Here is a 25,521-nt window from a genome sequence, read left to right as displayed (position 1 = left end):
TGACACTTTGTGGGTTGTTAAAGAGAGTTGTGTTGTAAAGGATTGTTTCACAATGATTGATCAACCAAAGTCCATTAAATAAAGCAATGGCGATTCCATCAGAGTTCCTCTGCAGAGGACATTTAAGCTTTACAGACTGGAAATCACTGTAAATGACATAATTGTATGCAGATTTAATGTTGTGGTATCAAATTCCATGTCCATTATTTGAACATATTCATTGAAAATAAGTGGGCTAATGCATCTATTAAAATAACGGAAACAGGAATTTGATATGAATGCATCAAGTGTTCATATGAGAACATCACTTGCAGTAATTTTCAGACTCAAAGAATATCAGAATCGAGCTGAAGTGAATGTTTTGTCTCAACTTTGAGTCACTGCTGTTGGAGTTTCAGACAGCTCACTAATTTCTGTGTCACTGTTAATTGTTTTTAATGACCATCCAGTAACTGTAACTATCTGTTTACTGTTACAATTATTATGGTCTAATCTATCTTTTGGATTGGGAATAAAAGATTTACTGAGCAGCAAAGATGTACTCACATTTATATTAACCCAGCGCTGACAATGCATTAGATAAATAGTCATAATCAGGATTTTAGATTATTAAACTTTTGAGACATTCCATATTGATCATTTCTGTCATGTGTAGATGCCCAGTTTCAACCACTTAGTGAGCCAGTGTTCATCACAAGGTAATTATATAGTCGATATTAAGGATATATTAGATTCAAATATTAATTTTCTGTATCAGTATACTCTGTAAGCTGTGTGGAACGTACGAACAGCAGAAGCCATTCAGCTTCTCGAGCTTGTTCTACCATTCAATTAGATCATGACTAATCTATACTTTAAATCTATTTACTCGCCTTGATTCTGTTTCCCTTAATTCCCTTAACCTAAAAAAAATCTCAGTTTTGAAATTTTCACTTGGGCCTAGTCTGAACAGGTTTTTGGGGGAGTTCCAGATTTCTGCTACCCTTTGTGTGAAGAAGTGTTTCCTGTCATCACCTAGCCCTGATTTTCAGGCTCTGCTGCCTTATTCTTGAATCTCCCACTAGAGGAAACAGGTCCTCTCCACCTAACTTACAATGACACAGGAATTATCCACTTTCTGAAACTCTAACTGCAGGGACTCTGAGGTGAGACAAAAAATATTCACATCAGCTTGGACCTAATATTATTTGAGTCAAATATCTATTACAAGGTCGTCAGGAGCCCCAAAAAGTTGAGGAGGATGGCAACATGGTCGTTGGCAGTGGCAACAAGGAAGAGCAGTGAGAAGGTTTGGTGGGAAGCATAGACAAAAAACAATAAAATATTAAAATGGGGAACTTGCCTGCATTTTGCATCAGTGGACTCAGAGCATATGGGTGGAATTTTACAGCCCCTCCTGCTGGCAGGTTTTTTCAGTCCCACCGAAGTCAATGGAGTTTTGGGCGGCCGCTGCATTTTCCAGTCCTGCCCCTGCTGCGATGGGGCCATGAAATTCTGCCCTATGATACTAAAAGTAGAAAGAAAGAAGCAAGTGCTCAAAAGTCTGCTTTTAATCACGCAAGAATCAACAGGCTAATTAGAAAAGGCCAAGTTTGGATATCTCTTGAGAAAAATCAAGGGCTGGTACTATGAGTACCCTGTCACCAGTCCAGTGGTGGCACCTCCACACTTTAGTAGAAAACCTCAAAAGCTTCTGCTGGAAGTGAGCACTAAAAGGGTTAATTACCATTGGCATCAATGGGCAGAATTTTTAGGTTGACATGCGGGCGCACGCCTGACCCGATCGGACACAAAATTGTACGAGATGACATCGGGCGAGCGTCCCGATGTCATCCCGTGCTCGCGCGATATTTGGGCCACGGGCCCGCACAAAAGTCGGAAGCATACTCGCCGACAATTAAGAGGCATTTAAAAGTTGTACTTGTCTCTAATATTTCGTGGTCCGTCCAACCTTACGGTTGGCGGACAGGCAAACCTGCCAGGCAGACTTTGCATTTTTCATGAAACCTCATCCAAGGGCGGGATGAGGTTTCCGTTATTAAATTTAAAAAAAATAAAAATGTATGGACAGAATTTTTAATTACATATATGTTCAGGTGGCTGAGTGTGATGGGTGGACTATTTATTTCTGCATTTAAAAACTTTATTTATTGGTTTTGAATCCTTCAGTTCCCTGAGGCAACTCTCTGCCTTCAGGGAGCTTTCATTGTGCGCTCCCCTGCACCCGCGCTTCCATCAGCGCCTGCCCTGCTCCCGCCCCCACCCCCACCCCCACCCCAGCACCGCTGAGCCATTAATTGGCCAGCCAGCATGAAATCGTGGTCAGCGGTCGAACACGGTCTGTTCCCCAGCCACTCCCAGGCCCGCCAATCACACCTGCACGTCGACCTAAAAGTCCTGCCCAATTATTCTTGCTGCCTGATTTTCCAGTGCCTTATTGGAACTTATTAATATCTGGGAGACATTTGGGTGGTACAGCGTTCTGCAAACCGTTCTACCTCAAATGATTGGCACTGAGTGATCCGATGGGAATCTGACCCACAGAATTTGATGTGGGGACATGGGGAGCTCTGCGATTTATTGGCAGGTGTTTGTGGAGGGAGAGTGCTGAAGAGAGAGTATGTCAGGACCTAATGTTGAGAAATAAAGTTCTTTTAATTAGCTTGGTTGGGAGGTTTTTTTTGAATTAGGTTAATTATACTCTACTTTCATAGGGCATAATTAGCCTAAAGTTAACCTTACGTTTTGTAAGTTTCAATCATTTGATTGAAGTGAACTGCTTTTTAATGCTAGAATTTTAAAATATCAAGTGATGTCCTGGTCATCTTTCCATGGCTCAATTTGTAAACGAGCCTATTTAAAGACATATGTTTTGGTTAAATAATTTCAACCAATCACAAGTAGCTGCAAGGAGAGATTGGATAGGTTGGGGTTATTCTCCTTAGAACAAAGAAGGCTGAGAGGTGATTTGATTGAGGTGGACAAAATTATGAGGGGAATAGATAGAGTGAACAGGATAAAATTGTTTCCCTTGGTGGAGAATTCTAGAACCAGGGGACATAGATTCAAGATAAGTGCAGAAGGTGTGGGGGGACATGAGGAAGAACATTTTCACGCAGAGGGTACTGGGTGTCTGGAATTCACTGCCCAAGTTGGTGGTAGAGGCAGAAACTCTAAACTCTTTTAAAAAGTACCTGGATCTGCACCTTAAGTGCTGTAAACTGCAGGGCTATGGGTCAGGTGCAGGAAGATGGGATTAGAAAGGGCACCTGGGTATCATGGGGCTGGCATGGACAAGATGGGCCGAATGGCCTCCTTCTGTGCAGTAACTTTTTTATGGTTCTAAGTAAAAATGAATATGATTTACTTATTGTCAAATGCAGATATGTAAACTAATGTGCATTAGTGGCATGGAGCTTAATGCTTGTGTAATGTCTTGGGATGTGTTATTACATTCAAGACGCTATGTAAATGCAAGTTGTTGTTACACTCCTGGTTGGCACCACCAGTCATCAGCACAAGAATAAAGCAAAAACTAAATTAACCACTTGGCTATGCAGCAATTTTATGATTCCTGACATTTTAAATTTTAGTTGCTAGTAAGGAGCAATTTCAAGACTGTCAATTAATTATGGGGTTAAATTTAGAGTTGCAAACCATGTGAGTTTTGCTCGTGGTTTATGATGTCACCTGAACCCCACGATTAAATTACTGCCTTGTATTCACTTCCAAGGATCCATTATTCTCTGCGTAATATGCCGATGCACATATGTCTAAATAAATAGCAGATGTAGGACAGTTACGTGTGCAGTATTTTTGACCACTTGTGACTTTAGTTGAGATAAATAAACTAATACCAAGTAACCAGGATATTGTTGTGGGATCAATACATTTCCCAGATCAACCCACCAACCCTTTAATCATAAATTCAAAGGAAGGTACCTTTTCTAATCAAGATGTAAATTGCCCTATCCACAGCTCCATGATTACACAAGTGTTTGAATAACCCTGACCATTGAGTTAATCCTTTAATCCTTTCACACCTGCTTCTCAACATCCCTGGAGCCTTCTCTCCTTCACTTCTTTATTTTACCTTAAACAACGCACTTAGAAGTTTATAATGTTAATTACCTAACTTCTTTTTGGTCACATTTGTTGTTTCTTATTCTGACAAACATCATACAATTGGATCTGATGGAATACAATGACAAAGACAATTATTTGTTGCCACTCAGGACTGGAGGTGGTTTGGCAGGGGAGGGGAGGGGTGGGGGCTGATTTGAGATAAACATTTTGATCAGTTGTTTCACATTCTCCAAGTGCAGGGATAAGTACCACGTTCAGATATAATTTTTTCAGAAAGTCAAGCGAATGGATCTGTATGAGCAACATTATGTTCATAATTTCTCCTGAATCTTTACCTGTCACTTGCTAAGCACCTGGTATTTTCTAGTTCCACATTAGAATTTGAATCAGGGATTAAGAGTAACAGTCATTTGCGTGTATAAATTAAAACAATTTTTTTTTCTCTGTAAACATTATTTCCTTTTCCCCTAAGGGCATTGAATCATTACTGGGATATGGTTCCATAGGCACTGCTTAATCTTATTTTTTATGTATAAACCTAGACAGGTCAGCTCAGTGGTCTATTTGACTATACTTACTTCATAACCAAACCTGAACCTATCTTCACCCTGACATCCATAAGCAATTCCAACAGCTTTATTTGAGCAGCGATCAGGAAAGAGGATCCGAACCAATTTTTACTTCCCTAACTTGGGGGTGCTGAAGTGAATGATAGCACCACCCACTAAGCCCAAATAGGAGAAGCAAACTTGGATCTTTTAATCTGTATGATTCTGCCATTCATTGATTAAAGGAGCTAAGCCATCAGGGATTTTTGCAGTCAGTTTGCTGCTGTGAATTTTCTTTTTGGAAATGCATTTAATATCACTTATTTCCAATAATTGTACATAGCTTGACCAATCAATAATGAGCTGGTCTGAATTGTTATCAAGTGCTTAATCATGTCTGAAATATTTGAATAATTGTCAAGGTAGTTACAGCATTGCCACAGGATTTCCCATATTGACCCATTAACTGTTTAATTAGGAATCAGGAGTGTTTCAGCCTTATGGTTCAGTCATTTTACCAAGCCTTGCTCTGAACTGTAAACTCTTCAAACTGTTATCACCTGCTATAGTTCAACTTTGGGCTTTGTCTGCTTTCCTTATTGAATCTTCATCAACCAGATAACACTAGGGCAGCTACTTGTTACCAATAACTTGTCAGATAAAAGAAATGCTTCTCTGTATTCCATACCATTTCCCCAGGGGTAAAAGGCAGTGATGAGGACCCACATAACAAGCTATTATCAATGACACCCCACGTATTGAATACCTGTGTTTGTGATAGATGTTACTTTGCTGTTGTCTGTTTGTAGTTAGACTATTTTACTGATTAGTTGTTCTGCAGTGGCATGCTTTGTGAAGTAAATGGTTTCACATATCTCACAATACTTTTCTATTTTAGGAATGGCTCTTCCACATCTGAGGATCTCTTTTGGAAGTTGGATGCACTGCAGATGTTTGTTTATGATCTGCACTGGCCAGAACCTGAATTTTCCCAGCATTTGGACCAGAGGCTCAAACTTATGGCCAGTGATATGATCGAGGCCTGTGTAAAAAGGTAAGTATCACAGAATCATACAATGCAGAAGAGGCCCTTCGGCCCATTGAGTCTGCGCCGACATGTGAGAAACACCTGACCTACCTACCTAATCCCATTTACCAGCACTTAGCCCATAACTTGAATGTTATGACGTGTCAAGTGCTCATCCAGGTACTTTTTAAAAGATGTGAGACAACTCGCTTCCACCGCCCTCCCAGGCAGCGCATTCCAGACCGTCACCACCCACTGGGTAAAAAAGTTTTTCCTCACATCTCCCCCTAAACCTCCTGCCCCTCACCTTGAACTTATGTCCCCTTGTGACTGACCCATCAACTAAGGGAAACAGCTGCTCCTTATCCACCCTGTCCACGCCCCTCATAATCTTGTACACCTTGATCAGGTCACCCCTCGGTCTTCTCTGCTCCAACAAAAACAACCCACGTCTATCCAACCTCTCTTCATAACTTAAATGTTTCATCCCAGTCAACATCCTGGTGAATCTCCTCTGCACTTCCTCCAGTGCAATCACACCCTTCCTATAATGTGACGACCAGAACTGCAGACAGTATTCCAGCTGTGGCCTCACTAAGGTTCTATACAACTCCAACATGACCTCTCTACTTTTGTAATCTATGCCTCGATTGATAAAGGCAAGTGTCCCGTATGCCTTTTTCACCACCCCCCTAACATGCCCCTCTGCCTTCAGAGATCTTTGGACACACACGTCAATGTCCCTTTGTTCCTCAGAACTTCCTAGTGTCATGCCATTCATTGAATACTTCCTTGTCAAATTACTCCTTCCAAAGTGTATCACCTCACACTTTTCAGGGTTAAATTCCATCTGCCACTTATCTGCCCATTTGACCATCCCGTCTATATCTCCCTGTAGCTCAAGACACTCAACCTCACTGTTAACCACCCGGCCAATCTTTGTGTCATCCGCAAACTTACTAATCCTACCCCCACATAGTCATCTATGTCGTTTATATAAATAACAAATAATAGGGGAGTGAGCACAGATCCCTGTGGTACACCACTGGACACTGGCTTCCAGTCACTAAAGCATCCTTCTGTCATCACCCTCTGCCTCCTACAACTAAGCCAATTTTGAATCCACCTTACCAAATTACCCTGTATCCCATGTGCATTTGCCTTCTTTATAAGTCTCCCATGTGGGACCTTGTCAAAAGGCTTTGCTGAAATCCATATAAACTACATCACCTGCACTACCCTCATCTACAGTAGGGCTGTCCAAACTGATATTGCGAGACAGGTTAACACAATAATGTAGCACTCTTCAGTATTGTTCGATGAAGTGTAAATCATAAAATGAGATTTTCTAAAGAGATACTGGCCTAGAAATTGAATCTCACCTGACACTGGGCACAATCCAGAGGAAACAGATACTGCATGTGGTTAAAAAGGCTGGCAGTAGCACTACTGCCCTCCTTGGTATGTCACAGGTGAGCTATGGGCCCCAGCCATGCCCTGGAGCAACTCACAGAGGGACAGCACAATTGGCCAGAGACAAAGATGAGTTCAGGGAAGGAGAGCAATCAGGAAGGGGGTGTGCGAGTGTGGGTTGGCAGCAGGTTCCAGGATTACATTTGGGTAAGCTTGTTTAAGTTACCTTTTTGGTTGCTTGGAGGCTCCCTTTAAGGATTATTACTGTGCACCAGAGAACAGTGCCCGCAGTGAATGGCACTTGCTATCACAAAAGGGTCTCAAACATGCATTGCGCCCTAATTTAGATAAGCAGCGAGACTCATGCCCATTTCTGGCAGGTGCCCTGAACGACTACATAGTTTCTCTAATCAGTATTGGGTGTGGTACACTTCCGGTGCCAACTGAACATGCCCACAGTACATGTCGTATGGGTCCAACAGTGCTTATTTCACTTGGAAAACTGGTATTGTTCAACTAAATTCCTAGGCCAATATATTTAGTGTAACTCTTCAGGGAAGAACATAAGTAAATTATGTATATTTGGTTGATGGTTTGTTAAAGAAGAAACATCACTATTAGAATTGTAGTAAGTGTTTTTGCAGAGGTTTTATCCATACACCCATAATGCTCTTCAATTGTCTGTGAAACATTTAATTTTTGATTTTTTTTAAATTGAAAGTTTAGATACACTTTTTTTCCCCTTCATCCAGTCTCCTCTGACAACTAATTAGCTGTGATCAAGAGGATAAGTGAAATGAGCTGTTCCCAGACTTCTACCTCTGGCAGTCTGAAGTTAGTGGCAGAACACAATGGGACCGCATTTAAGAGCAGCAGGTAGTCATTTAATCCAGGGTGTTGCAGGATTCTTGTTATTTAAACTGTTTGAAGTAAGTCAGCTCTCTCTTAGTGCCAGACTGAATAATTCCTCTCAGTCAATTCTTCCAGTGATGTTGTTTGTACTCCCTCTTCAGTCAAAAAGAGAAACAAGTCCCAGATGTTTAATGGGTCCTGCTAATAAGATTCCCTACTCAGAGTGATCAGTACTTGGTTTGTACATTGTTTGAAAGATTTTCTTCACCTTGCTGATCTTTGATTTTAGAATTAAATATTTCACAGACTATTTTTAAAGAATAATCCAAGTGCAAGAATGAAGCTTTTGCACAACCATGCAAGTCGAGGGATATTCCACTCACATATATACAGTTAAAGGAATTGCTTTCATGTGCTTGGCTCTGTATTCCAAATTATACTTTGAATATCTAAAACTGCACTGTGCAATTTGAAAGATCAAACTTTCGCAACTTATTTTTAAAATCAGTTTTATAAATTCTTTCCAAGTGACATGAAAGGTTGATTAAGGTATTTTTCAAAGATGAAGATAATAAACTTTTGAAAGCAGGTAGTAGTTTTATTTCATACTCCCATTTTTCCTCCTCTTATGAGTATAACAATTCACACATGTACAAAGATTCTTGGTACCAGTCTTCTGCTGGTATGTTGCCAAGTAGCCACTCTGAATATGAGAGTCTAGGCAGAGAGTGCTAGAAGGGTGTTTTTTCTGCAGGGAAATGGGGATGTGGGGCTGCAACATAGCTGAGCGTAATGCTGTCTGCACATTTCAAGAGGGGTCCCAGAAAATGATCAGATGCAGGACTCGTCGCTGGTTACATTCCCCCTCCTCCTTTAGCAACCTCGGGACACTAGGATCAACAGTGGTGTCTAACAGCTACCAGATCATCTTGCTTAACTTAACACACACCAAGCATTGCAATGGGATCATCCTGGTTTGTATGACCTGGGAGGGATTGATAATGTAAGGCAAATCTTTGCAAAGCTACAATTAAAAGAAAAATAAACTTGATGAAGAAGCATATTCAAGTAAACCAAACTGTGCTTTATGGAGCAAGTTAAAAAGCTATATCTGCCCTCCCTAACCACCAGCCCCCCCACCCCCCCAAACTTCCCTGGATGTGACAACAAAGGAGAAATGCTGTCTCCAGGGAATATAATCCTTTCAGTTGGAGTTCCATAAACCTATTTAAAGAATAGTAATCACAGCTGTTGAGAGAGAGATGGGTTAATGAAAGCCTTAGGTTTGTGGGGCTGGGTTACTTGTGTATAAAAGGTATTTATTTCTGTTATCCTGATACACAGCTCCCCTGATAGCTCGTCAAGTTTATCCAGTGAGTAGCTGAGAGCCTTATAGACCAGAAAGCTGACTAGTTGGGTTCCTGGTCTGTGAAGGGCAAAGTGAAAGAAGGATAGGATGAAGACTAAAAAGAAATATCTTTTCAGTACTACAACAGTAAGAAGACAGTTAGGGAAGCCATGAAAATCTTAAAGTATAAATGGTTTGAGACTGAGAATGAATCAAAAATAGTAAATATTGTGAATGATTATTTCCTCCAAGTAATCCCATGAGTCATGAGCAATGTTCCACATTGAAAAAGCTAATCTGAGCAAAATCATTGACATTAATTTGAGTAAGATGGAAGTAGTAGACGGACTAATAGGGCTCAAAACCCAACAATGGGTATTTTTCATCTGAGGGTGTCGTGAGACACTAGGGAAGAACTTTGTGAGGCACTGATAATCATTGAGAGAGTGAATGGACACTGATGGGGTGCCAATGTATTGAAAACAGGCTAATATGTTACCCATATTCAAAAAGAGGGACAAAAAAGACACAATTACAGGCCTATTAATCTTTAAATCCATTTCATGAAAATAATGGAATTGTTAGACAAGTATAAACTTGAGCATTATCTGTAAGATAGTAATAGCAAACAGTATGGATTCATTAGAGGGAGATCCTGCTAATCAACCTGGTCTACTACTTCACAGAGGTGACAACCCAGGCAGACTGTGGGAAGACTACAATGTGGTTTACCGAATTGAATAACTAAAGATGCATTTGAAAATGTTGGGATTCTTAATAGGCTTAAAGTTCAACATTTTGCAGCAATATAATGCAGCAAAGCCAGTAGAATGTTGAACTACTTAGCCAGACCAGTAGGGTCCAAGTCAGAAGAAGTCATGATGAAACTGTACAATGCTTTGTCTGATCACATAGCACCTAGTTCTGGCTGCCAAGACACAAGGAGACATTTAATCATTAATGGCAGTGCAGAGAAAGTCACATGGTTGATCTGTAATGTGACTGTGTGAGGAGAATCCTGAGCTTTTCATCCTGGAGGAAACATCTGAACACTGACCTTCAAGAAGTATAAAAGTTGTTAAGGAAATGGAAAAGGTAAAAGTAGAATGTTAGTTTAAGTTAAATAATGAGAGTAGGACAAGGGGACATTAGTCGGTATTTCATATTACCCCAAACCCCTCTGGGAGTGGGTTGGCAGGCACCATGGCAGTGATGTTGTGCCCGTCACCTACCCATCTCTGCTGGAGTTTTATCCACATTGGGTGGACCAATTAAGACACATGTTGCCAGCTAATGGCCTTAAGGGCCTCCTGCCACCACAGGGTGAATCTGGTGGCCTTTCTAGGGTTTGGGAGTATGGGGCAGGGTGGGTTCCTCCTGGTCGGGAGGCCAATGGAGGCCTCTCCCGAAGGTAGTTTCCCCCACCAACCCCTCCCAGCATTCCCTCCCTACCCTGATGAACCCAGTCCCCCAACCCCGTTGCCGGGACCTGCCAGCCTGTTCCTGGCGAAACCCTGAACTTACCTTCAAGTCCACAGGTTCATAGCATTTCTTCTTTGGGCACTGCCTGCAGTGGCCACTGCCCCTAGCTGGGTCTAGAGAACTGCCAGCCATTTGATTGACTGGCAGCTCTTGGAAGTGGGACATCCTCCCAGATTGGAGTATAAGTCCTGCCTTGAGCCATTTAACAGCCCAATGGCCATAAAGTGGCTGCTGGTCAACATGGCCAATGCAGAGGCAGGCTCACCCCCGACTTCTCAGCTGGCATATGCGAGGTCACATAAAACTCTGGCCACTGATTTTAAACTAGCAAAAGGCAAATTTAGGACTGATATTAGGATTTTCTTTTTTACAGAAAGAATGATCAGTGTATGAAATAGAGTTGTAGGAAGGGTGGTGGGAGGTGTGAACCCTGGACCCTTTTAAAAATGGTAGGGCTTTAGGATCTTTCTGGGTGGCTGAATTAAGATGAACTGAATGGTCTTTTACATCAATGTCTATGTTGTGATCTTGTGACTGGGCTCAGTTATAATGCCCCTGCAACCAAATATCCTGTCTAAGTTCACAGATGAGAAATGGCTCCATAGACAAGATGCTGGAGGGCTTCCAGTGATTATGGAATTGTACTCTAGTAAGCATTCAGTGCTTTTGGGAAGGAAAGCAAATTAGCAAGAAAAATATAGTAATGCAAAGGTGTGAGTTAAAAAACAGTACATTTTTCTGAGTGTTAACAACTCTTAGTGTCTTTATACATTGTGCAGCATTCCTACAAGCAGACTGACAATCTGTTCTATGACACTACTACTGCTGCAGTGAAAACGGCTACCAGAGGTGTGCAACAGCAGCCTGGGGGACCCTCTCCACATTCAAACCTGATTGAAGACAGTTGGGTCTAATTGAGGGAATCCTTTTGAGACACTAACAGGTGGCAGTGTGTCAACCAATCTCCTGTTCAGCATGCCAACAGTAATACTTCTCTGTTGCCAACTGAGCCTAGGCAGCAGCTTTGACAGCTGTAAAGGCACCAGAGAAACAAAACAATTAAAACAAAATTAACAGAAATTAAATGAATTTCAATAATGGCACCCACCTTACCTTTACCTTATGGACAATTCAAAACAACGGGCAAATTAACAGAATGGGATGGCAGTCTCATCCTTCCGATCAGCCGGTCTGCCTCAGGTTTCCAGTGATGGCTTTACTTTAATGACCCATGGAAGCATATGGTTGGGGGGCAGGGGGGTGGTTTGGGGTAGTTATTGATTCCAAGTGTTTGTATCCCCACTGCAATAGTTTTTGCTCACAAATGCTTTTAAAGCTAAATATCAGCCTAATGAAGAATTTTAATGGGGACTTTGCTTGCGATCATTTACATTGATGTGTACACTCTTCCAATCATTAATTTGGATGGGATTACAGAGCCCACTCATTGTATTGGATCATGCCCTCTTAAAGGAAAATTTTAACGCAGGGTTTAGTGGTAAATTTAAAACCATTTAAAAAATTTAGTGGTAAATTTGCTCCAGTGATATAATTGTGTTGACCGCCTTGCTGTTTGAAGTGTTCCCTTTTGATCACTAGTACATATTTAACCATATCACAGAGGAGCACACACATAGCATTAAAAAGAGGCAATGTTTCATAGGTTTACTGCAGCTGAAGTCATTTATTTCCATTTTAAATGTGGACGGAAGTGTTTAATTTCTTAATTGATAATGCACGAGGAATTCAGTCTTCAGAATTTATTTTGCCAACAATATTTTACATTTGAGTAGTTGAGAGTATTTTCAATCATGGAAGGTGTTTGATGTTGAAAAGAGTTTAGACAGTAGGTTAGCATATTGGAGCATCAATGTGCAATGACTTGACTTCACATCACTGGGCTGTTTAACTCAGCTGGGTCACAATGTGTGGTACAAAGTGTGTGGGGCAAGAGCAATGCGAGGAAATAAAAAAGCCTGTGATTTGTTAACTACTTCATACACCTCCCAGAGGTCTGTAAACAGACTGCCATGCAATTGGGTGTGGCTGGCATGTGCGGGCTAGGATGTTTACCCACCAACAATAAAAGAGGCACCTTTACATTTATCAGAACTAATTGTAAGTGGGTTACTTTGCACCTATCAGCTTTCATATTCCTAATTCTTTTACTATTTGTGGCTTAGCAGCAACTATTTATAAGTAACAGCCATGACTGAATGACTGTGCTTTTTTTGTTTGTATTAAACAGAACAAGAGTTGCATTTGAAGTCAAGTTACAAAAAATGAGCAAGTCAACAGATTTGCGTGTTCCTCCTTCTGTCTGTACAATGATCAATGTGCTTGTGGACGCCAAGAAACAATCTACAAAACTGTGCATTTTAGAAGGTGCACAAGAGGTAAACATTGATTTTTAATTAATTATTTCACTTCTGTTTGTGTTTTTCACTGTTTTTGCATTGAGTGTTTTACAGTTTTTATAAATAGCTGTTTTCACTTGGACTTAATTTAACAAATATTTCAAAAGATGGAATATTTCAAAGCATTGTATTTATATCTTGGGTTATCTTGAAGTGAAAGGTCCTACTAGTAGCCAAATCTCCCTCCATAAAGGCCCCAATCACATGCCTCTTGGGAATGAATAATGGCTTATCTTATGGGATTGTTTCCTGGTGGTTAGAATTTCCAGTAGCAATACCTGTCTGGGTTCATTGTTTAAAATTAAACCAGGGACTATATCCTTTGATTTGCTTTATAGGGAAACAGTATTAGGAATTTGGGCTCAGTATAATCCCAGAGTAGAAATCATTCTGCGCGCAGCAAAAGAAAAGTCAAGGACAATTTGAAATTGCATAGTCAAAAAAAGTGATCTTATATAATTGTTATGGTCTCCACTGAGATCAGTAACTATTTTTTATATAAAAGAAATCCAAAGTGTCAGTTACTTACTGAAAGAAGGAAACCACAAGACTCCATGGTTTAAAACAAAAGAATTTTTAATATACAAGAGTCAAACAAGGCAACACTAAATAATATCTTGGATAAGCACCTATACTCTAAAACCCAGAACCAAAATAAGTTAAACATGACTTAATAGGCAAATTGCAGTTGATTATAAATATTAACTTGCACATTAAATGGCAGATATAACTAACAGATCTTACGAATTGGCTCAGCAGTCCACTCAGCATTTATGTCATCATTCTTACCCACAAAGTCCTTAAACTCTATCTTCCTCACGAAGAATTTCAGGCCCTCTCCTTCTAGGGTTTAACCTGATCCCCAGCTACAGTAGTGTACAACCAATCCGAGTTCCATGGGCACAATCTTCACTAAAAATGGCACATGTCTGCAGAACATCTTCATCTCTCTGCTTATGAGGGTCTGGATGGAATAGAACCACCAATGGTATCTTCAAATAACACAACCAGCTGAAGAAGCTGTGTAGCTGCCTAGTCTCAGCTTCTGGGTCTAGCCTATATCATCTTCAACCTGCTTGTACTGCACCATGGGATCATCTACTGAGCTGTGATGATTCTGTGTCCTTTTATATAGTTTCAACCAGATTGTCTCCTCAAGTTTTGCATTCCAATCTCATTTACAGTCTCAGAAATGGAAGGGTCAATTTTCCTTTCTCCGTTCCCTCCTTCAGTTTCTCTTTTCTGTTAGAGTCTATCTCAAAAATTACAAACTCTGAAACCACAGATTCTATCACACAATGAAGTTAAATTTTTTAAAAATCTTCATTGCTGTATAATTCCACCTTTAGTGAAAACCACGCACTATTGTCAGGGAAAAAAATGAAATGAAGGAAAAATTAGAAAGATTAGATGATATTATGTATTATCTCACCATTACCATTCTATTCACAAAATGGCGCACACATGTTTGTATTGGTTATTGGGGGTAGGTGGGAATGTGGTGTTGAGGTTACAATTAAATCAGCCATGACTTTGTTGAATGGCAGAGCAGGCTCGAGGAGCTAAGTGGCCTACTGCTCCTCATTCGTATGTTTGTGACTGTGGTTTAAAATATATTTAAATTACTATTTAACAGTCATTAATTAGCTGAACACATATTGAAAAATATTCTGCAGTAGTTACTAAATGATCTGTTTATGTGATTGAATGTTTTCCCCCATTATTACAACAAAACCTATGCATTAGTTGGTTAGGATCAGCTTCTTGTTTCCTGGCAGATGGAATTGAACTTATAAAGGCTGCATCAAGCTCTGATTACCCCTCACATGATTTCCAATTCTCAACCATGCTGTGTGAATAGGCATCAAGTAGGCAGAACACCCCTTCCACAGGAAGAGAAAGCAGGAGGGAGAGTTGCTCTCGGCTTCCATTGCACGTGTTCTAATGGTTCATTTTAAAACAGCATTGGCAGTGGGGGCTGATTAAGACACTCTGAGATGGTGTAAGATCCAGGAAAATTAAAGAAAGAAAATTGCTTTGTTTTCCCCCTGAAGGAACGTAGTTTATGGCCTTGTTATTTCACAAATCGGTTTGAAGTTAGAAAAATGGCACAAGTTTCTAGTCACTGACTGGAATCTTACCATCTTTGAAAATATTCTTCTATCGGGGCAAGTGTAGATCCTGTCCCCAGTTGACTAAGAGTCCCAATTGCCTATGAGATCTTCCTGAAGGCGTCCAGTTAAGAAGCTCCAATTTGATGCCCTGTCCCATTAAGAAGGGCAGATGAGTTCCTGAGGCTCCGGGGACAATCAGAGGGCCTGCTGCTTTGGAAGGCCGCAGCCCCACCGGGAGAGATGAGCACTGTGCAGGCAGCAAGGAGAGCGTGAGGGCGCCTCAACATGGAGGTACCTTGAGAGGCATGCATCAACATTGAAAGTAATGAGGGTCAAAACTGGTAGGCCCCTTGCAACAGAGGGGGAATCCCTTCTGTGAATTGGTTTATGTTGTGGGTGTGGCCTATCCTTCATGAGAGAGTCATTGGGCCATGGAGCCTCCAGCTCCACTGACCCCCTGGCTGGCTGCTGGAAGGCCTCTTCTAGGTTAAGCACTCAGCTGCTTAGACACCGGGAAAATCCCAGATCAGCCCTCCCAATCTCCCAATTATCCTTATCGTTGGTAATTATTGGCTACCTGTTGCTGCCAGACAGGAAACTGCTTCCATAGCTCACCCACTTCTGACAAGATCATCCAGAGACAGGAATGTGCCAGTCTGTCAAGCCAATGGCAACTTTTCCTATTTTGCTCCTGACCCTGCCTCCAAACCCGCCTCCAAGGGTCTCATTAGATTCTGCCCATTGTCTTTTGTGTTCTTAGGATGTAAAATATGGAGAAGCAATTGTTTGTTTCCACAGCTCATGGGGTTCAAACACAGTTTATTTTGCTTACATTCAGTCTGACCCAACAAGGATATATCTTCTCATCCATTTTTCTCATTTAGTTGGCTTTTAATGTCATCATTTAAGATTAATTTATTTTCAGTTTAAGACATACCCTCATGAATTACAGATTCAATTGAATTTTGGCTTAATGTTCATCGTTGTCCTTTTGCTTCTTCATGTCTTCCGCCTTGTTTTCTTCATTTGTGTTTCCCATCTCCGGTTCCAGTTTAGTAAGCAATGGGTAAGTGTTGGCTTTGATTATTTTATATCTTATCATTAAACTGCATTTTTAACGAAGAAGAGATGCTCAGTATGACCTTTAAACCTGAATGGGAACTTCAGCTTTGAATGGCCAAAGCAAATTTTGGGATTTCTGATGGGATGATTTGGAAAGCCGCACACGCCAAGAAACCTCAGACTTTCACTGAAACCAAATGCCAAAGGCATTAACAAAACTGAGGCTATCTTACTTGTTGTTAAGTTTGAGCCTGATTTTATTTCTTTTTTTGAGTGTATACTGGCACTCAGAGGTGCAAAAAGAATAATAGTAGAAAGGAAACAATGTACAATGATGTTTTTACATATTTCATAACATGTGTGAAAGGAATCATTTCCTTTCTCCAGCACCTGTCAGAAGTTGCACCGAAAACAATCGGTGACGTTACATTTCTACACTATGTACGCAATAATCCTGCATATCTGTGTTGCACAGACATCTCATTTGTTGCAGTCCTACTGTCTGGCCTAGTCAATAACCAAAACGCCCTTTCATTTCTCTGCAAAGCAGGTCATATGCATCATAAAGGAGGTAGAAATTGAAACTTCCGGTACCCAATTCTACATGATATCTTAATCTCAAACTCAAAACGTTCCCATACTATACCTACATGAATATTCCCACTCCACGGTCCCTATGGCCTCTCTGTGTAATGTGGGCAATTTTCTGTAAAATCTCACCCTCTTGATATGGCCTTGGGACTTCCACAGTACTTAGGAGCCTAACAAAAACCAAAGAAGAGAAGGTGGTACCCCATTAGTTTGGGCTTGATTTACATCTTAGTCTTAGTGGAAGGAGGACAGTTTGCTTTCCCTAATTTTTTCCCTCTGCTGTTCTAAAGATGCTGATGCATGACTGGTCTGTGCCTCAGTTAACTGCTGTCAACTGTGACTAATGTAGTGCTCAACAATTGGCCTCAGATCCTGAGAGTTGAGTAATGGGGAAATCAGATATTATGCCTACTCATGATAGGTTGACATCTGCTGGCAAGCCCAGCATTTATTGCCCATCTCTTGGACGCTGCCTTTTTGCTCCCCTGCAGTCTTTGTGGTGAAGTTACTCCTGCAGTGCTTTTAGGAAGGGATTCCAGGATCCTGACCCAGCAACGGAAGAAGGAACGACAACATTTTTCTATGTTAGGATGGTGTGTGGCCTGGAGGGGAACTTGAAGATGATGTACTTCACAAGTAATTCACTCATAAGGGGCCTCACAACAAAATCCAATCCTGTCATAATCTGATGTCCACATATGCATGCTTTCCAGCAGGGTTAGTGCATAATGATTGCAACCAAAGGCCCTGATGGCTCCTTAGTCCAAGAAGTTTGCGATCAATTGCAGTGTCCTGTTTTTCATTTGAGCTCAAGCTCAGGACCTTCTGTAATGTGTGGTTGAGTTCCACATCAGCTGGTACATATATCCAGCAAGCAATGGGACACCATTTTATTCTTTCATGCCATCTTTTTCTGATATTATAGAAAGTGTATGAAAATCAGCAAAGCTCTGTGCCATAGATGTAGAATGTAGTCTTAATGTATTGATCAGTGAAAAATTACTTTGAGAGGAAGACTGTGCAAGATAAAACTTAGCAAAAAGTTTAATTTTCAACCTGTACCAACATGCAATTTGTTGTGATATTTCACTTTGTTTTTAGGAATAACCATAAATATTGGCTTCATTTGTGAGCCCTAATTCTGTGGAAAGTTGTGTAATTAAACTGAAATTAAGTAATCCATTACTGTTATCATAATTTGAATGCACTGCAGGAAGTAGAAGTGATAGGCTGCTCCTTTCATAGTGCTGAAAACTGGCATTGTTTCAATTTGGATTCGTCCATAAAGCAACAGCATGTTCTTAAAAACATTGGGTGTAGATCTGTGCAGTTGGAGTGTAACTCGTAACAAAGGACAACAACGTACATCTGTATTATGCTCCTCATGTAGAAGAAGCATCTTTGAACACTCAACAAGGCAGAAAGGTGGTCATGAGACATGAAAAGGATGAAGTAGCGAGGGAGAAATCAAAGGCACAAACTAAGTGAAAGGTTCTTAGGAGGCTTTTGAAGGCAGGTGGAAGTTGTGTGTGTAGCAAGGCAAAGTAGTTTCGGGAGAGAATTCCTAAGGGCAGACATGCAATGTCTAAATGATCAGGCTTCTATTGTACAGCACAGAGTGGGGAACATGTAGTTAATTAAAGGCAGCTATTGACTATGTTACCAGTTTGTATAAAGAATAATGATTTTGCCCTTAAATGTTTTGGACCACTATAATTAAGGAATGAAGGGAAAGTTAACTGACAACTGAAGAGTTTTGATATTTTTAATGTACATGCCTGAAAACCATATTTAAGGTCCTATACTCTAATGTCCTTGAATTTTGACAGGTTAGCCCTTATAAATAAGACTCCCTACAAATGACAGTCAAGACTATGGAGACAATAATATTGCTGCTTTTAATGAAAGATGGGGCCTTTTAGATTATTTATTAATCATAACAATTTAAAGCTTAGCAATTTACGAAAAGAAAAAGGAAGAATTAAGTTCTTGGAGAATGCTTTATATGACTGTGTATCACCTGTTAATTTGTTACTAACCTTTCTGCTTTGTTGACAGAAAAAATTTTTATTTCACCTTAAGCTAAATTTATTTCCAGCAAGAATTCTGTGAACCCAAGTGAACTGCTGCTTGCTGTGTGAATGCATAGTCCCTTGTGTAGCTAACAATCAGGGTCTCTCCTTTTTTCACAGAACAGCTTAAATGACTTAAGAAAGAGAGTTGTCAGACATAAAATGTTGCATTAATTGAATCTTCTCCTAGCCTTTCATTTACCCAACTGGATGGGTCTTTAGAAAAAGCACATGGCTGTCCTAATTGCAATGAAGCCGACAAAAAAGTATCCTTCACATTCCTGTGCCTGAATGAGGTCTACAACTCAATTCACTCAGATAATAGACCTATTAGCTGCTTAACGCGACAGTGTACATGGGAAGCTTTCTAGCACTGAATGTAAAACAGCATTGGGTGGGGAGATTGTGTTCAAGGTTTTCTATTTGAAATCTCCCAATTATAGTTTTTAATTGTGTTTGAGATGGAACAAGACATTGTTTTCACAATCGCTTCTTCTTTTCTCTGTCAAGTTACAACTTTATTCTCTTCTTCAAATTACAGCAGCAGTATCACTCAAAGATCGATGATTTGATTGAAGAAACCTTCAAAGAAATGATTTCCCTCCTGGTTTCAAAGGTAAGAAATGATTTGAGGAGCTTGCCATTGCTGTGAAGTGTTTGCTCTTTATTGCACTGCCTAAAGGATGTGAAAGTGCAGCGAGTTTCTATTTGCTCCCAATCATTGCTTCAAGGCATGGTGATGTCAAGTCACTTCGTGGATTAAAACCTAGACATAGTTGGGTTCGGTGTGGGCCTTTTGCAGCCTTCAAAACAGCTAAATTTCTGCCTGGTAGCCTTTGTGCCACAAACTGAGAGAATTCCTCTTTCTGATTTCTACAGACACACCAGATACCATAAATTATACAAATCCCAGGGTCCTTTCTTGATTCACTGTATATTCTAGTGTTTACTGTTTATCTTTGTAACCACAGAAGTTACCCACTAGCTATGATACATCAAAGAGTGTGTCAGTTCTTCCTTTTTTGTGGGTACGAGGCAGTCAGTAATCAGAGTTGGCACAACAGAGAGTTCATGTGAGAAGGCCACAGAGTGGGAAAGAGGTAAGATGAGAGTGATTTAAAAACCAGGGTAAAAATGTTTAACTTGAAGTGTCAGATGGGAGTGATTGACAATGAGGATTTGGTGAGGAAAAGGATACAAGAAGCTGAGTTTTGGGCGAGTTGAAATTATGAAGGGTGGAGGATGGGAGATCAGTCAGGAGAACATTGGAATAATTAGTCTGAATATTTCACACATTAGAGACAGACAGGGAGGCGGAGGACTGGCAGGCTGGGGTAGACATCAGGAAGGGAGCCTGATGGCCTCCTGCCACCATGCCATATTGCCAGCGACAAGGAAGTAGACGGCTTGGACGCTTCTTGGGAGGCCAATTGAGATGATTAAGTGGCCTCTATTGGAGGGCCAGCTGCTGTGTGGGGAGACTGGCAGATCAAACTTTGTGACCTCCCAGCGGGTTCTGGGGTGGGGAGGGCACTCTGTGGCCTACAGAGGACCCCCCTCCCACCGGCAGCAAGAGCGCCATCAATGTTCAGCAACAGTCCTGGCCTAGCCTGGTGTCCCCCAACCCAACTCCCCTCTCCTCAACAGTGTTGTGTCTTTGACACACCCTCTTCCTGGAGCTGCAGCCTCCGTACTGACTACCGTTAGCTGTGGTCCTGCTGAAGCTGCCACGCTGCCTCTAATTGGGCTGACAGCTATTGGGGATGGGCCTCCTCCCTTAATTGGATGGCAGTCCCAACTGTGACCTCGTAATTGGCTGTGTTATGACCGATGCAGTTGGTAAAGCAGAGTTATTTAAAAATCCCAAAGGGAAACTTTAAACAACTGTCATAACCTATAATTTTAAGTGTTATGTTTGAGATGTGACTCTAGATTCAGGAATCGGACCACCAATTCTTGAGGTTTTACATTAAACTAAGTGAAACATTTTGTTCATTTGCACAGGTTAAAATATATATATATATATACACATGGCTTCAAATTACTATGATCACGACTTTTAACAAATTCCCAAACTAATCTCCATTAAGACAACAGCAACTCATAGACTTAACCAAACACCAGGCAAAGCATTTTCACCTTACAAATTCAAAATGAGGTTCTTTTCACTTTGGGTCCTGTGGAGACAGTTGGAGGCTTACAGCTGCCTTTTGATCTCACATTGCCTCTGCCCTGCACACACAAAACTACTGAAGTTATACCTAGCATTGCTCATTGAATGTAAATTCTCATTGTATCATCAGCCTCTTTGAACGCCACCTTTTACAATAAAACCCCTTTCATAGTACCAATTTTATTAGTAATATAAACATATTGCTTGGTCTCTGCTAGCTAGGTGGTAGTTTTCACCCAGCTTCTTGAATGTCCTATTCAAAAAACGGAAATGCATGCTCTCTCTCTTACATATCAAAACTAGTACACATCAAAGCATCCAGACTAGTTGGTTGTAATCCAATTAAGACACACCCACAAACTAAACCTTTATTTTAAAAGAAAAATATTTTCCAATAATATTATATACATTAATAGCTTCATGACAGGCTGCCACCAGTGATATGCTTCCCTGGGTCCTACCACCAGTTGAAGCGGCATTTCTCCTGCTTTCAGCCCTGGTGGTGGGCTTCCCCCTTACGTGCAAAATTCAGCCCATCAAGTCTGGAGGTGACAAAGGGATAAGTGAAGGTTTCAATGGCAGATGAGGTGAAATGAGGATGGAGGCGGATGGTGTTCTTAAGGTGGACATAGGCTGCCTTTTTATGGGGTCAGAAGGTCAGTTTGGATTGAATAGAATGCTTAGGTTGGGAATGGCCTGAGACAGTGGCATGTGAGAGAGAGAGAGAAAGAGAGCTGGAGTGAATGAAGGAGTTTTTGCCAGGGGCCAAAGGTAATATATTCAGTCTTCACAACATTTAGATGAAAGAAGTTATGGGCAGAATTTTCCATTCTGGGATTAAGTCCCATGGCAGGTGTGGGAATGGGGAGAGTTTCCCCACCACAGAGGCTGGTGGGAATTGATGCCGTATTGTGCGACGCTGGCCTAATTAATTATGCAGTCAGGGGTTTCCTGATGTTTTGTGTAGCGGAGCAAGCTGGATGGCTTGCACCCTGCCATCATATCTGGGTGCCATATTTAAAAGGTGCCCAGACATCAACTGACCCACCAATGAAGATAGAAGATGGAGCTCCTGGAAGATTCTGAAGAAAGGTGATCCACCTCCTGGAAGCTACTGCAGCTCAAAGTTCCACCTGGTAGATGTTACACCCACCCATGGCTGCACATGGTGTTCCAGGGTCCACAGTTGCTGGAGGCCTCCATCTTCTATCCCAATATCCACAGGGTGCCCCAGGCCTCCTTCAGGTAAGTGCACGCCACGTTTTCAGACGTGTTTTGGAACTGCGTAATATCCTGCTGGCAATGCAGACAATTGGATTGGCGGGGGTGAAGGGGGAACAATTCTGGTGGGGCCTTCATATGTATCCCATTAACAGGATGCAAAATGGTTTCACGCTGGCCTCTGGCAGAAACGGCAACTCGTCATGATGGGTGGGAGTGCAAGTTACAGCCGACAGGAAACTGATTTTTCTGCACTGGCCACTATGTCCACCCCGCCCCCACCCCCCCAGCATTAAACCCATCACAAGGAGACTGGAAAATTGTGCCCTATGTCTTGTCCAAGACTGGATCTCAGTCTGAGCGGCCTTTTTCTTGAATGTCTGTGGCCTCTTCCTAATGTCCGGCACCATTGTTACTCCAAAGACAAAACATCTAGGAAAAATCATGATGGGGAACCGGTGAATTGAGCACAGCAAAGTGATACAAACTGAGAAAGGGAATATGAGTCTCGGTAGACAGAGACAGCATACAGCACTTTTCTTGTTCTATAACCACTGACCCAAGGTATTCAGAATGTGGATTGAGGATTTATTTCTCCTGGACGTGTCATGTAACTCCATGCCAAATTTTAATCAATGCCAAATCGTTTTCCACAACTCATCCTCATGTATTTATTTACACCATTTGGTTACTAATTAAAATGGTAAAGGCTTGGATGTAGCATTCATTCACATCCCATGCTCTGGCATACACATGGTATAGTCACTTCCTGCATTTGAAGAATTGGTTTTCCACTATCACATGATTAACAATTATCATTTTTTCTTCCCCCTCCATCCCCCCCCCACCCAAGTTTGTGTTCGTACTGGAGGGTGTACTATCCAAATTGTCAAGATATGATGAAGGAACTTTCTTCTCCTCAATCCTGTCATTCACTGTAAGTAATCTGAGGATTTTGTGCATGTCTTCTATGAATAATATGCTGCAACATCACTAATGCAAAATGGAATTGAATGGAAGCAATATCAAATGGCCTTGAAATCAAACATTTGCTTTATTACCACTCATGGATAAAATCCTCGGAGGTCAAAGGCAGCCTTCCAGTCCTGGGTGTGAGGGCCTGAGAGCCATTTTGAGGCCAGTACCTCATGGGCTTCTCAACCTAGATCATCGGACTCAGGCCAGCTTAATGCCGAGTGAGCCAGAAACTGTCTAGTTGGCAGCAAGTTAGTAAAGAGGAGCCTAGGGTGGCAGCAGCCCAGATTGATTTTGTGGGGGTAGAAGGAGGTTCTTCTGATTCCACAAAGATAATTTGGAAGTTACCTTTTCACGACCTCTCTGGCTCTGTCGCTGGTGAAACTCATCAGGGAGTGCATGGCGCATGTTCCCAGCCAGTTCTATCCTAAAACAGCAGTCAAAATCCAATTTGCAGATTGACAGCCTGAAACAGGACATCACTTCAGCTCACGTAAAATTCGCAGCTGGCCAACTATCTCAATTAAATGGGTGGTTAGTTTGAGGCCCCCATTTCAGCAAGTTAAAATTGACCCCTGAGTGAGAACCCACAGGCAGCGAGGAATCTTGCTCCCTTCAGTGCAAATCAGGAAATCACCCTGACTGCAGTCTCTTTATTCTGTGGACTGGAAGAGGTGAGGTTCCTCCATTTCCAGCCACACTTGAAAAATTACCTCCATCATTTTAATACTTTTCTGATCCCAGGAATATGTCAATTTAAAAATAAGTCATTCTGCTATATTTGCAAGGGTACACTGAGGCTATACCTGTGCCTTTTATTTATCCCTAGCCATCAGTGAATTCTTTTAACCCCTAGAGTTCTAAAATTGATATCCAGTGATGCAGGTCAACACTTCTGTAATGGGAGTTGTTTAGTATATTGGACAAATGGTTTTCTTCCATCTCGAATGCCCCTTCCTCAAGTATTGCAATGTACCTCAGACTCTTACCCCTTTCCTCCAGGGTGGCACCATGACTTTGTCCTTTCTTGTCTCCTTCTGGGTAGTGGCATGCCTGACCATTGTAGTTCTACTTGGCTTCTTCTGACTGAAACATCACAGGAGGCTACAGTCAAGTCTGAAGCAGCCATTGCATCCCTATGATACATTGTGTTAAACAATTCCAAACAAGATATGTTGTTAAATTGAAATATGACTCTGATACTGCAACTTTAACAAAGCAGCTCAGTGTACAGGTGGCAGTTTCTGCACACCAAGGAATGACCAGAAGTTTGCTTCCAGGGCTTGACACCACCCTATGGCAAACTTCCTGGTGTGCAGCTCACTTTAATGCTGGAGGAGGGAAGGGGGGAGGTAGGGGGTGCTTTATTTGAAACCACAGTTTGCGTAGTTCAGCAGCATCTGAGTTCTTATTTCTACTGTAGGGATCAGTTGCAAATTTGCAACAAATGTAATTTGTAACTCGCAAGCAAGGAGCTTGAGGGGTGCAACAAAAGTGGTTTGGTGGGAAGGAGTTCAAAGGGTCGGCTGATTTTCACAAGGTAACTGTAATCTTCTTTTCACGTTTGTGAAATTATGCCAAATACCCAATCTTTGTTCTCTTTCTGCTTAAGGTGAAAGCTGCTGCAAAGTACGTTGATGTACCTGTGAGTATTGCTCCCTTGCGATTTCATTTTAGAGTGTATCGATTGAAAAAATCAGTGAGTGCTTGGCGTTGACACAACAGCTTTGAAATAGAAATGTGTTACATTTACTCGTGCAAACATAAATCACCTGGATATGCACAGAAAAATCACAAGAAAAAAACTTCTTGCATTGCTCAATTTATTGCTTAGCTTTTCATAAGATCACAGCCTTTTTTAGCCATGCTTTATGACTACACTAGAAGTAGAGCTGATATTATCAGGATTCCAAATGATCTGATGCAGGAAAGTGTGCACACTTTCCTGTTCGTGTTACTGAAATGACCCTGATCAATGGTGGTCAGTTATCTCTATTGATACATGAATTGTTTCATGGTGGGCTCTGCGATTGGAGGGGTGGGGTGAGGCAAGGGGACAATAGTGGAATTTCTTTACAGTCTCTATTATGTTAATTCTTAGAAGTCTGACAAACTTCTGTTACTGCAAGCCTGAAACTTT

General features: G+C 41.3%; 1 protein-coding gene across 3 annotated transcripts in view; it reads left to right on the top strand.

Annotated features, from left to right (window-relative positions):
- cadps2 (Ca++-dependent secretion activator 2) overlaps positions 1 to 25,521 on the top strand; it is a 782,646-nt gene that overhangs the window by 667,644 nt on the left and 89,481 nt on the right. For all 3 annotated transcript variants that reach the window (XM_078568371.1, XM_078568372.1, XM_078568373.1), the window contains 5 exons: positions 5,533 to 5,688; positions 13,005 to 13,152; positions 19,554 to 19,628; positions 23,260 to 23,343; positions 24,994 to 25,026. In XM_078568371.1, coding sequence (XP_078424497.1) covers positions 5,533 to 5,688; positions 13,005 to 13,152; positions 19,554 to 19,628; positions 23,260 to 23,343; positions 24,994 to 25,026 — 496 coding nt within the window. The remainder of the gene's footprint in view (positions 1 to 5,532; positions 5,689 to 13,004; positions 13,153 to 19,553; positions 19,629 to 23,259; positions 23,344 to 24,993; positions 25,027 to 25,521) is intronic.

The sequence above is a fragment of the Cetorhinus maximus genome, chromosome 22 (genome assembly GCF_964194155.1).
Source record: "Cetorhinus maximus chromosome 22, sCetMax3.hap1.1, whole genome shotgun sequence".
Lineage (NCBI taxonomy): Eukaryota > Metazoa > Chordata > Chondrichthyes > Lamniformes > Cetorhinidae > Cetorhinus > Cetorhinus maximus.
Note: the sequence above shows the minus strand (reverse complement) of the source record. Positions and strands in the feature narration are given on the sequence as shown.